Below are 13565 nucleotides of genomic sequence, written 5' to 3'. Positions count from 1 at the left end.
TGGTGTTTACTCACCCCTTCCTCATGCCAACAGACACAGTGTAACAGTAAGCTGTCATGTGGGTGCTGGAAATTGAACCTGGGTCCTCTGTGCGAGCAAGGGCTCTTAGCTGCTGAGTCATCACTTCGGCTCCCCAAAACGTTTTTTTGGTTTTTTTTTTAAATCTTCTCACTCCTTCCACCACTTGACTCTGCTGCCATCTGCTGCTCCTGAGTCTGGATCAAGGGAATCTCCGTACCTTCTCCTTTGCCCCATGACTTCTGAGCACACTCAGCAGTTTGTGAGGTTGAGGCATAACTGGAACATGGGTGGCACAGAGCTGGGTCCCTGCATCATAACACCCAGACTACAGCCATCTTTATTGACTCCTGGTTTACTTCTCTACCAAACGAGGTTCCCATTCTGCCCTCCTACGTTGTTCAATTCCCTAGCTCCCCAGTGCCCACTATCTCTGAGCGGAGCCCCTGTGACAGTCCAACCTGCACCCCTTCTGGAATTCCATGAGATTAAACTATTTCATTTTGTGATGCTTGGGGGCAGGGGGAACAAAACCAGAATCAACCGTATCACAAAATCAGCCAGTATCCTTTATGCGTACATTTTGTTTGTTTGTTCGTTTGTTTCTGGTTTTTTGAGACAGGGTTTCTCTGTGTAGCCCTGGCTGTCCTGGAACTCACTCTGTAGACCAGGCTGGCCTTGAACTCAGAAATCCGCCTGCCTCTGCCTGCCAAGTGCTGGGATTAAAGGTGTGCGCCACCACTGCCCGGATAGACTATAAATTTTATATACTAATTTATCTATGGAACTTCTTTTTTGTAACAGGCTCCAGACCTTAGCATAGTTGGTGTCACTTTAGAGGCATCAAGACACCATTCTGACTGAAGAACCCACCACATGGGCCCCAACACTTACCAAAATGAGAACAAAGACCTAACCACAGTCCTTAGTTCTGGAAGAGTCCCTAAATGTACTAACCTTGCTGTTTGGCTTCTGTTGCTCTTCTTATTGTTAACTGTTCTTGCTAATTGAAGTGTGTCAACTGGGATATGTTTTTTTGGTGTATAAAAAGCCAAATTAGACTCCTCCTCTCCCAGCCACCGTCAGCCACAGTTGCAGCCAGACCTCCCTCCTCACCTTGGCAAAGATGCCTACAGAGACTGAGAGATGCATCGAATCCCTGATTGCTTTTTTCCAAAAGTACAGCGGTAAGGATGGAAACAGCTCTCAACTCTCCAAAGCTGAATTCCTTTCCTTCATGAACACAGAGCTGGCCACCTTCACAAAGAACCAGAAGGACCCCAGTGTCCTTGACCACATGATGAAGAAGCTGGACCTCAAATGAGATGGGCAGCTAGATTTCCAAGACTTTCTCAACCTCATTGGCGGCTTAGCTATAGTGTGCCGTGATTCCTTCCTCTGAACTTCCCAGAAGCCTATCTAATCCTCTTCATTGCCTTCCAGCCACCAAGTCATTACCTCTGCTGACCCCATCCATATTTGCCCTGAGCCCAGCACACCTACCACAATATGAACCCACTCCTGCTGGCGAAAATAAAACAATGCCATTTTTTTAACTGTATAAAAAAAAAAAAACAGAAAGAAAAAAAGCCAAGATTAGTGTGATGGTTTATATATGCTCAGCTAAGAGAGTGGAACTACTAGAAGGGGTGTGTCACTGTGGGTGTGGGTTATAAGACACTCATCCTAGCTGCCTGGAGGTCAGTCTTCCACTAGCAGCCTTCAGATGGAGTAGAACTCTCAGCTCTGCCTGCACCATGCCTGCTGGATGCTGTCATGCTCCCAACCTGATGATAATGAACTGAACCTCTGAATCTGTAAGCCAGCCTCAGTTAAATATTGTCCTTTATAAGAGTTGCCCGTGATCATGGTGTCTATTCACGATAGTAAAACCCTAAGACAATCCGTAAGACTTGCGGCTACAGTTTGGGCAAGTTTCTTGTGTAGCCCTCTGGGCCTGTGAAAAAAGATTTTCTATTGGCTTTAAGAATCCCTGTATTCTCTGAAGGAGTTACCTTGTTACAATTTCTCACTTCCAATGGGCTTCTTCCAATCTCCCCACTGTAGCATGAACGTGGCACATTTGTTTGTTGAAACTTTTACCCATCTTTATTTCCTTTGTCCCGATCCCATCCATAATTTCAAGTGAGGTTCACATTGAATGTGGCTTATCCCTTACTTTTTGAATCTCAGAAAAACCCATTTTCTGTCTGGGGCTGTAGCTCATGTTGGCAGCGTGCTCCCTTAGCACGCACAGGGCTGCATTTGATTCCCAACGCTGCAGACACAGCAGTCTGGTGGTGCATACCCATCTACACTAGCACTTTCAAGGGGAGGCAGAAGGATCAGGCATTCCAGGTCATCCTCAGCTATGTAGTGAGTTCAAGACCAGTTTGGGTCATAAGAGATCATCTCAAAAACCAAATTGTTTCTGTTAGTTGTTAGGATGTAAATATTTTCTTTTTCTTTTCTTTTATTTTATTTATTAATTTATTTTTCATCTATCATTCAATTTGTTTACATCTCAAATGATATCCCACTTCCTGGCTACCCCTCCACCAACATCCCACATCTTCCCTCCACCAACATCCCACATCTGCCCTCCCCCTTCCTTTTGTCTGTATGAGAGAGATCCACCACCACCCACACACTCCCACCCCACCGTGCCAGAATCCCCCTTCTCTGAGGTATCAAACCTACCCAGAACCAAGGGCTTTCCCTCCCATTGCAGTCGGGCAAGACCATCCTCTGCTACATATGTATCTGGAGCCATGCATTCCTCCAGGTACACTCCTTGCTTGGTGGTTAGAATTGGAGTGAACTGGGTAGTCAGGCCAGCCTATGTTGCTCTCCTAATGGGGTTGTAATCCCCCTCCACTCCTCCAGTTCTCAGCCAGCTCCCCCACCAGGTTCCCTGAGTTCAGTCTGATGGTTGGCTCCAAGCATCCACATCTTCATTGGTCATTTGCTGGCCAGACCTCTACAGGAACTGCCACACATGGATCGTGTCCACAAGCGCCTCTTGACTACGCAACATAGTTGGGTTTGGTATCTTCAGACATTATGTATCTCCAGGTGGGGTCATTCTCGGTTGGCTTTTCCTTCAGTCTCTGTTCCACTTTTCCCCCCCTGTTCTTCCTTTGGAATATTTTCTTGATATATATATAAAACAAGCATGTTGTCTTTCAAATGGATCCTACCTGCTTATAAGTCTTTATTTATTTGGCAGTCCTGTCAACATTCGACACTTAAGTACAAAGCACACACTTCATAGGTCCTTACTAACCAAAGTCATCTTTTCCATTCCTGTAGTGAACTCAGAAGTACTTTTATCTGTAGAACACATCAGTCTTTTTTTAATGTGTTAAGAAATCCAGTGTGTGTGTGTGTGTGTGTGTGTGTGTGTGTGTAAGGGAGGAGAATTTCAAGCAAGATGCTGAAAAGTTTAAATTATGATTTGAATTTTACATGCCAATGTACTTCTAGATAGCCAAAGCAGACATACAAATGTACTTTATTCAAATTGAATTATGATCAATACCATTTTCAAAGACTGCTCAGTGCTCTTAAGGCACATAGAAAGCCTCAACAGGTAAAGAACACAGTGAGCAATAAAAACAATGGAACACATGTGATTTTCAAAATGTTGTCACAAATACATTTTACCCCGTAAAGAACTGCAGCCAGTTTTATTTGAGTTGAACTTCAGTGCCATGAAATGGTCTGAGGCTCTTTGCTTATGTTGGTCTATTTTACATGGTTGTCTGCTTAGCAGACTGCCCCATGATGCTAGAAGTCGGCTTCAAAAGCACTGGCTAAATAAATTGATGTGTAACAAAATGTAGACACTGGGATAGGATAGTAAGTATATGTCGAATAATCTTAACTATGCTGTGATACATAACTCTTTATTGCAATTGATGGTAATTAGACCCTATGGTAATAAATTTTAACAAATGCAGCTTCCCAAAATGAACTACCTACTTACATATTTAAATTACAGATTAAAAAAATTAGAAAGAATGGAAGCCAAACCAAAGATCACACTATATTGATGGGTAATAATCAGAATTTATTTCTGAAGACAGTAACAATGTTTATTTCTTCATAAACATCACAGAATGCATTTGTTATTCATTATGAAAACTCCTAATGGACAGTGCTACCCTCTTAAACTCTGCTAAGTCATCCATACCGAATAAGGACACACTGGCTAGTTTTACATCAAATTGAAACAAGCTAGAGTCATTTAGGAAGAGGGAACATCAACTGAGAAAATACCCTCACCAGATTGGCCTGTGGGCAAGACTGTGTTGTATTGTCCTGATTGACAATGATGGGGGAGGGATCACTGTGGTTGCTGGTCATCAAGCCATAAGAAAGAAGGCTGAGCCAGGCGTGGTGGCACACACCTTTAATCCCAGCACTCGGGAGGCAGAGGCAGGCAGATTTCTGAGTTCAAGGCCAGCCTGGTCTACAAAGTGAGTTCCAAGTCAGCCAGGACTATACAGAGAAACCCTGTCTCGAAAAACCAAAAAAAAAAAAAAAGAAAAAGAAAAGGAAAAGAAAAAGAAAGAAAGAAAGAAAGAAAGAAAGAAAGAAAGAAAGAAAGAAAGAAAGAAAGAAAGAAAGAAAGAAAGAAAGAAAGAAAGCTGAGCAAGTCATGGGTGACAAAGCAGTGAGCATCACTCCTTTATGGTTTCTGCATCAGTTCTTGCCCCAGCAGCCCTGTATGATGGATTACAAGCTGTTAGATGAAATAAATCCTTCTTCCCCAAGTTGATTTTGGTTAGTGTTTCATCATAGCAATAGAAGGCCAAAGACAGAGGAATTGCTTAATTTTTGTTTCAGACTTTGGAAAAGAGCACCTTTGTAATTAACATGCCTTAAAAAAAAAGAAGCAAAAGGAGCTTTAACAGGAGCTCATTTGGGGAAACATTCTCATTTGAGTAATTTCACAGGAAGCAAAATTCACAAAAAACAATTGTTAAGTGAAGAAAATAAGCCAATTCTTGACATCATTATGACATTTAGAGTCAGAAGTACTTCCAGAAAAAAAATCATTGAGGAATGATCCTTAAATGCATATTAAAACCACAGAGACAAACCTTCAAAGTTCTATCTCAGGATTGGTGCCTTAAATGTAAAATCTAATGCAAAATAGAAGTAAGGCGTGGTCTTGAGGGCCTAGCAAGGATGGTGTGATGGAGATGAGAGCAAAACACTCAGAAAGCCACTTCTGTCAGCTATAGGCAAAACGATGCAAGTGTTTGGCCTATTACACGACAAAGTCTTTGCAGCTTGTTTGTTGGTATGCTTCATTAAAAATAAATTGACCTTTGAGATGGTGCTCTAGACTGCTATTATGGGATAGGGCAATGTGTATTTTTTCATTAATTGTAGGGTCCAGTGCCACATGGTGTTTGTTATATTCAAGTAGCTAGTTTTGGAAACATTTCTGAAGCAGGCAGGCAGTTTGGTTTGGGACCTCGAATTGTTTTGGGGTTAGGCACTCCACCTCTGGTAAATGCACTTTCCAGCCTCCGTCCTTTCTGTTTTATGCACACAATTTCTCCAAACAATTCACCTGACAATTTAGGAATCCTTCTGTATTAGGACCTTTCTATTGCTGTGATAAAACACTTCTTTTGTTGTTGCTGTTTTTTTTTTTTTTTTTTTTTTTTTTTTGAGACAGGGTTTCTCTGTATATCCCTGGCTGTCCTGGAACTTTGTAGACCAGGCTGGCCTCGAACTCAGAAATCCGCCTGCCTCTGCCTCCCGAGTGCTGGGATTAAAGGCGTGCGCCAACCATGCCCGGCTAAAACACTTCTAATTTATAGAAGGAAGGGCTTTTGGGGGCTTATGGTTCCGTAGGGTAAGTCCAGCATCATCACAGCCAGGAAACAGCAGCAGAAACAGCTGAGAACTCACACTTCAGACCACAAATAGAAAGCAGAGTGACCTTGAAATAGCAAAAGTCTTTTTTTAAAACATGCCTTCAACCCCAGCACTTAGGAAGTAGAGGCAGGCAGCTCTCTGTGAATTTGAGGCCAGCATAGTGCACATAGTGAGATCCTGTTTCAAAAAAACAAAAAAATTTGCTCCTACTGACATACTTCCTTCAGTAAGGCTACACCTCATAAGCCTCCACAAACAGGGCCACTTACTGAAGAGAAAGGTTTAAATGTCACAGAATATGGGGACACCCTATGCAAACCATTACACCCTCTACTGTAGACCTGCATTGGGCTACATGTCTTACCATCTCAAATAATGGTGTAAACTTCCTTACTTTTGGTAACAAATTGACTCAAGTGTATTACCAATGTATCTAAATATGAAGGAGAGCCCTTTTGACTTGAGCTGGCTAAGGGGATGTGCACAGTAAGGTAAAACTATGTTCTCTAGTAACATTTCAGCATATTATGCCTATGAATGATCAGTTGTACATATAAATAAAATTAGATGCATTATGGGAAGAGCCAAGTGCAGTAATATATAACCTCACCCACCAATCAAAATAGAAAATCATTCAAACCATACAACAGCCTCTCCTTCCCTAAGATCTCAAAGAGAATATCTGAACCCCTGTGGCCTGCTATCAATCTTGACAGTGTATCCTTTTAATATGAACTACTTACTACTTTAAAATCACCTTGCTTCTTTTGCAAATCAGTATGAACCCTTATTTTTTATTTGGATAAAAGGCCAAGAACCTGAAAACACATGAACCAGGCCCCAACCACTGGTGACATTTCCACTGGACGCACATTTTGGGGCAGTAGATATAATTTGCATACTACATTTACCCCAAGTTGAAACATTTCTTTAGAAAGGAGTCTATTCTCCATCTCCTTCCCTACACAGAAGGACACTAATTCTGTCTGGACACCCACATCTCAGCTTACGGCACTGGCTACTGGGAAGTCCTGCTGCACATTAAAAGCACACACACAAGCATATGGAGTGGTTACAGGGAAAGTTCATTTGTATTTAAAGACATGCCTTTTCACAACCATCAGCCAAAAAACGGTTTATCTCTGTGTCAGTTAGAAATGTCAGACTTAAAAATGATTTCTTCAAAGTAGCTTTGAAGTACTGTTTTAGGTAACTATGTTCTCTAGGTACTGTGTTGTTTGCATGCACATTTTCCAAAGTTGAGAAACCCTAGGAGTACAAGGGATTTTCCTCTATTTTCACAAAGCATCAGGCATCAAATTAAGCTTTACAGATATAGGACTAGTAATTATCTTTCTTTGGGAGTAAGTCAAGAAAATATGAATTTGAAATTTCAAAACATCCCTTATTTGCTGAAAATTAAGAGAAAATCTCATTAGAGAAAACCAAACACATCTTGGGAGATTCCAGATCATTGCAGTACAGCAACATCACGTTCTGGGTCTGTCCTTCACATGGAAAAGTTGGGTCTGCTAGACAAAAGCCTGTTAACATGCAGAGGCATTGTGTCTAATAAAACATGCACACATTAAAGTGTTTCATTCTTTAAAATTCTAACAACCTCTAGCATATTAGCAAAAATACTAATTAAAAAAACCAGTATGGTTTAATGGCACAGCCCATGCTCAGCAGTGGATGGTTAACAAAAAAATCAACTCAATGGTGTTTTGGGAAGATTTTGTCTCAGAATGCCCTGTCTGGGCTTTTTCTTTTTTTTTCTAAAAGATTTAATTTATATGAATACCTTATGCCACTGTCACTGTCTTCAGATCACATTACAGATGGCTATGAGCCACAATGTGGCTGCAGAGAATTGAGCTCAGGACCTCTGGAAGAGCAGTCAGTGCTCTTAAACACTGAGCCATCTCTCCAGCCCACTTTTTAATTTTTTTTTTAAACAAAAAAACCTTACTAGTCTTTTGCTTATATTATTATGATCTCCATTTGCTTATATGGGATTTCTCTGTGTTAATGTATGGGTTGAGTTTATGATTCTTGTGCTTTTTCTTTTGGCTCCTTTTTTCTGTTTGTCATATCCTGCTTTGTTTTTATCATTAATATTTTCTAATGATAGAGTGTGGATTTGAGTGGGTGAGAAGGTAGGGAGGAGGGTCTTGGAGGGGCTAAGGGAAGCAATTAGAATATGTTTTATGAAAAAATATTTTCAATAAAAATTTTAAAAGGAAACTGGTGACTGTATTTGCCTAAACGAGTTACAACCTTCAACTGGAAAATGCAGTACCTTTAAATTGCAATAAAATCAGGTATGGATGTACATCTGCATGTCACTGCAAGGCATGTCGTAATCATACTGAGAGAGTGGGTACACTTGAACTAGCTCAACAATTCACTGCATTTCCTGCATTGAATTCAGTTGTACTATTATTAAAATGCCACTCAAAATGCAGTCTAGAAAATTGGCCCAAGCTTTCACTCTGTACTTATCTCATAATTTACTGTTCCCCAATAATTTCCTGCACTCTCTTTAAAATGCAAATTCCAGAGAGGCAGATATCTGGATTGGGATATTGGACAATTTTAAGAATGCTTACAACACCGACACCTAGGAGCACTAGGTTTTACTCATTGAGAACCTTGGGAGGAAAAAAAAAAGAGGTCAGCTGAGGTCACAGGACATAACTGGGGAACAGTCTAGCAGTTTTTGAGGGCTTAAGGGAATCCAATCTAGGATATATGATGTCTGTGACAAATCCAGAGAGGACCACTCTGGCTGCTCTACTAGAGATGCTATGGTAAGCAGGGATAGAAGGCAAGAGATGTGAGAGCATGCGTCAGGGCTCAAATTGTAAATATCTTGAAGTGGCTGCACTTTGGATTATTTAGGGAGAGCAAATCACATTTCTTGATAGGCTGGGTATACACAGGCTGAAAGAACGAAGAATCAATGGTGGCATAGTTGTTTGGCTTAAGCAGCTGTCACCAACTGATATAAGACTGTGGAAGACGGGCAGGCAAGGGAGGGTTAATTCAGTGGTGGACATGAGTTATAAGATATTTTCTAGGGTAATGGTGGATCTCATGGTTAAAGTCTGGGTGGTGTCCCAGATAGGACACATAAAATGAAAAGGTCACTCACTGTATGTCAATGGAACCTAAAGTAAACAGAAAACAGAAGCAATGCCTGCTGGTGGTTAAGGGCTTTCTAAGGAGTGGAGTGTACAGAAATGGAAAGAATCTCATGCTCTTCTCAGGAAATTAAATGCTCTGAAGTGAGGAAGAAAATTATCAGGTATTATTTTGTAAAAGACAGATTAAAAACAAGCAAATTATAAACATAATTTAAAGATAGAATTTATTCTCTGATGGTTTAGTCATGCAAACTGTACATAAAAGAAAATAGTACAGTTTGTGTAACATTGCAAATATAAGGACTCAAAATGCTAGGTACAGAAGTAGTGTGACATCCTGGAATTCAAAATGTAATTTTTTGTGTTTATACAACTAATATTGATTTTTATTTGCTGAGTACAGACTGATTTACGACGAGCGCTGTCCACCGTGGAAGGTCATTCCCTGTCACATGACTTCTCACATCTATGCACTTCTACTTTACAGTTGCAAGGATCTGTTACCAAAGAACTGAAGCTTGCACAAATCAGAAGATGAAAGAAAAATGTTGAGAGGGTGCAGAGAGGGTGAGACATGGAGGCTTTGACCAACCTTATCCATCTACAACAAAAAGCTTGCATGGGGAATTCATGTTTTGTGCCTTTGAGATCAACTCCTTAGCATAACTATGACAAAATTGCGATTTAAACTGATTAAATATGAGATCAGGTGAAAGTAATAGATACAAAGTAGAATCAGCAACCAAAATGCTCTCATTTTTAATAAGCCATGTAATAAAATTCCTATTATCTTCATACTCAAAAGTTGTGAAATGTCATTTATATAATTTGCATGTTTCCCAGATTGGAACTTAGGCAGGTGGGATGGGTGTTCCCCTGAACTCTCAAGGGCATTCCATACAGGCTTTGGAAACATCAATCTCTTTAAGAGATGACACTGAGACCATAGCAATAATGTAGTATGGATGCAGAACAGACTACACAACTTATTATAAACACGTTACAGGTATTTACAGAATGGAATCCTGCTTGAACGCCAGAAGTTGCTACTGGGTAGGACTCATAACTATTTTACAAAGTTTTTTTTACACACATCTACTACTTTTTTTATTTTTATGTTTAACAATTTAGTCTATTTAAAATATTGTACTGTATTTTTAACATAACTGCAGAATAAAAATAGATAATGGCACATTAGAAAACTCAGTATTCCACAGATGACTGGAGAATGAGCAAAGTGTAACTACAATCATTTCATCAGAACAAGCTACATCATGGAATGTTAGTTATCCAAGCCTGCACAGTAATGGCATCTGAAACTGCAGTCATCTATTGCCAGCATCACACTGAAGGCATCGTTAAACATTCAAGCAATATCGCTGGCATAAACTAGTGGAAGATGCACACACACGCGCGCACACACACACACATACATACACATACTCTCACTCACATTCCCACGTTATAATTACATTGTTCTAAAGATAGATACTGATTTTTTTCCACGAGAAACATTATCAAAATTGGCTACTAAAAGATGACAGTGCTTTCACAAGAATAAGTACAAGTTAGCTCGCAAGTACAAGTACGACAATGGGGGAAACAGTCTTAACGTTTCTAAGTCATAATTTTAGGCTTTTCTGGCAACCACATCACACTTCATTATGCATAAGCTTCTCACTTTGTTACCTGAAATCTGCAAAACAAAACAAAACAAATCACACACAACAAAATCCCAAACAAATCCCAAATGACAAGAGCAAATTTTAAAAATTACTATCTGATAACCCTGTATCATACATTATATAATTTCATAGTTTTCAGCCTCAAGAACACAGGTTTAAAATACTGAATTTAAGACTTATAAAATCAAGTCATTTTTGAAATGCTCAAGATTCCAAAATTTTTGTTTACTTAATCTTAAAAACATTGCAGGGCGTGGATGACCTTGATTACTCTAAGAAGTGCACAAAGCACTAACCGTCTTACCATACTTTCACTCACTTAAAAAAAAGTGTTTCTAATATTCTTCCTTTTGCATAATGTGCAAAATAAAAGGCAAAAAGATTAAAAGGAACTTTCTGTCTTTCTCTTCCCTAGTGTCTTACAACTTTGTTCATCTTATAAAGACAATAGGGATTCTGCAGAACTTTGGTATAAATGATAACAAGACTACCATCACATCTCAGGGTGAAGGGGTGGGCAAAGAAATGGAAGTGGGAAGAGTGATTCAGTAACACCCCCATTTATTAAGATACCACTAAATCAAAGTGAAATCAACCACCATGAATTATGATACAATTTACACATTGAGCACAGGAAAATTAATAAATCTTAACAATATGTATAAAAAAGGAAAATCAGTCTTCCAGAGACTAAAACATATTCAGTCTGATCATCAACTGCTGCTATACCAACTCGAGAGACAAATTTAACTTCAAGTAAAAAAAAAAAATTTACAACCACAGATTTCGCATAAATGCAAACTGGTCTTTCCTTGATTTCCCTTTGAAGTCACTAATCAGTATCTAAAACTGTTGCACTGCAGGTCTTTAATCAACTTCCTGAGGGCTGTGCCTGGGAGGGAGGAGCCATGACAATCTGTGAAAGTGCAGGCTCCGTGCTCTGGTCCGCCATCTGGGTGAGGACTGAAGTGGCTACAGCTTCTGCTTTTGATGTTGAACTGACTCCATTGGATGTGCTGACAGAGCTGTGCTGGATCGCTTCTGTATGTGGACTGCTTGGCACAGAAAGGTCTTCTGAACTGTCATCTTTATCAGCAGCTGAGTGGTAAAAAGAAAAACACAAGTATTGACAAAAAAGCCTTATTGAGGTGAATCCATACACAAAGCTGAAAGGTGTTTTAAAGCACTGATTACTCAGGACAAGCTGTACAAATGAAATAAACTGAAGAGTGGCTCCAGTCAGGAAGTAGCCAGCTGTGTCTGAGATAGGCTAAATGAAGTCACAGGTGATTACCATGGGGTCATCAGGGTGTGCATACTTGCTAAATAGGGTCAAAGAAAATGAGGCAGAGCCAGATGTGTTGGTGTAAGCCTTGAATCCCAGAACTCAATGGGTAGAAGCAGGTAGATCTCTAAGTTCAAGGCCAATCTGGGCTATATAATGAGACCCTGCCAAAAAAAGAAAAGCACACACAAAGCAACAAAAAAGAGGCAGGATAGGTGGCAGCTACACATCCACACTCTCAGGACTCTCCAGAGGCAGAGACAGACAGACTGCAAATTTGAGGACAATCTGGGCTATTTAGAGTTTTAGGCTACTGTGAGCTACAGAGCAAGACCAGGTCGAAATACAACAAGAAAGTGAGGTAGGCCTTCGGAACATAGCTGTTCACAGATAGTTGCTCAAGAATATACTGAGCAACACATTTACCAAAGCTACTCTATTTGCCTACCTGTCACCCTTATTAAAATATAAAAAATAATTTATAACCACATGCATAAACAAAATGAATCATATATACAAATTATATTTTCAATTATTCCCTCTGCATTTACCAGAACTGTATTTTTTTCTGCCTGAATTTCCATCTACTGCAGTCACGGATGATTATGACACTAGAGTCTAATGATGCATACACGTGAGAAGAAGTAATATTCAAAGACTAAATGTCACCAGCTGTTAGAGCTATTCAAATATATATCCATACAAAACTTAAGATATTGAAACTGAAGAGACTTTCAGGAAAGGGGATTCTAAATATTTATGGGAACAAATTTATAATATTTAGACCTGAACAACAAAATCTCTTATATCTTTATTTCAGTAGAATAGAATTTTATTTGGTAAAAAAATTTAATACTCAACAGAGATAAATATTTGCTAAATCTGCAAGTTCTAGGCACCATGACAACATACACAATGTGGTCCCACCGTTCATAACTGTTGAGAACACTGTCAATGATACTGTATTTTTTCCTTTTTCACATGCAGTTACTCTGGATATTTCTTTAATCTGATCCTTATGTTTTTAGATTTAGATTAAAATGGTATGTAATCTCTAAATGATACAGCTTAGTTTTGTCTGCTCTTACACAACATAAAATACCATTATACTAGACATTCTTATTTTTCTTCCTTCTTTTAGGTTTTGAAACAGGGTCTTACTGTGTAGCACAGGACCTTACACTCATGGCCAATCATCTGCCTCAGCCTCCTGGGTGCTGGGATTACAGGTATGTAATGACATGTCCAACTTGAATGTTTTCTTTTCCATGTGACTTGTTTCACTTGGCATTAAAAATAAGTTTTATTTAAAAATAAAAAGTAATTAAAATTAATAATGTTTAGAAAGTATGTAGGCTTTCTAGAAATGTGAGGATACTGACCAGTCTATTTACTGATGGGCAGACACCATAATCTGTTATGTAGAGGGTGGGCAGTGGGTATCTTGTGGAGGGGAAAATACTTGGCAACTATAATGAGTATAAATAAATTTCCTTATTTTGAGAATTTTCTGAAATACAGTAGTTCTTA

General features: G+C 39.4%; 1 protein-coding gene and 1 pseudogene across 2 annotated transcripts in view; one reads left to right on the top strand and one right to left on the bottom strand.

Annotated features, from left to right (window-relative positions):
* Window positions 1-1144: 1144 nt before the first annotated feature.
* On the top strand, window positions 1145-1441 carry LOC110308249 (protein S100-A11 pseudogene; annotated as a pseudogene).
* A 7822-nt stretch (window positions 1442-9263) lies between these two features.
* Atf2 (activating transcription factor 2) overlaps window positions 9264-13565 on the bottom strand; it is a 74410-nt gene continuing 70108 nt past the window's right edge. For both annotated transcript variants that reach the window (XM_021152748.3, XM_029471965.2), the window contains one exon: window positions 9264-11848. In XM_021152748.3, the coding sequence (XP_021008407.1) occupies window positions 11622-11848 (227 nt within the window). In that variant the 3' untranslated portion in view covers window positions 9264-11621. The remainder of the gene's footprint in view (window positions 11849-13565) is intronic.

This window comes from Mus caroli, unplaced genomic scaffold, assembly GCF_978045245.1.
Source record: "Mus caroli unplaced genomic scaffold, Mus_caroli_1 scaffold_2, whole genome shotgun sequence".
In the NCBI taxonomy this organism is placed as follows: Eukaryota; Metazoa; Chordata; class Mammalia; order Rodentia; family Muridae; genus Mus; species Mus caroli.
Note: the sequence above shows the minus strand (reverse complement) of the source record. Positions and strands in the feature narration are given on the sequence as shown.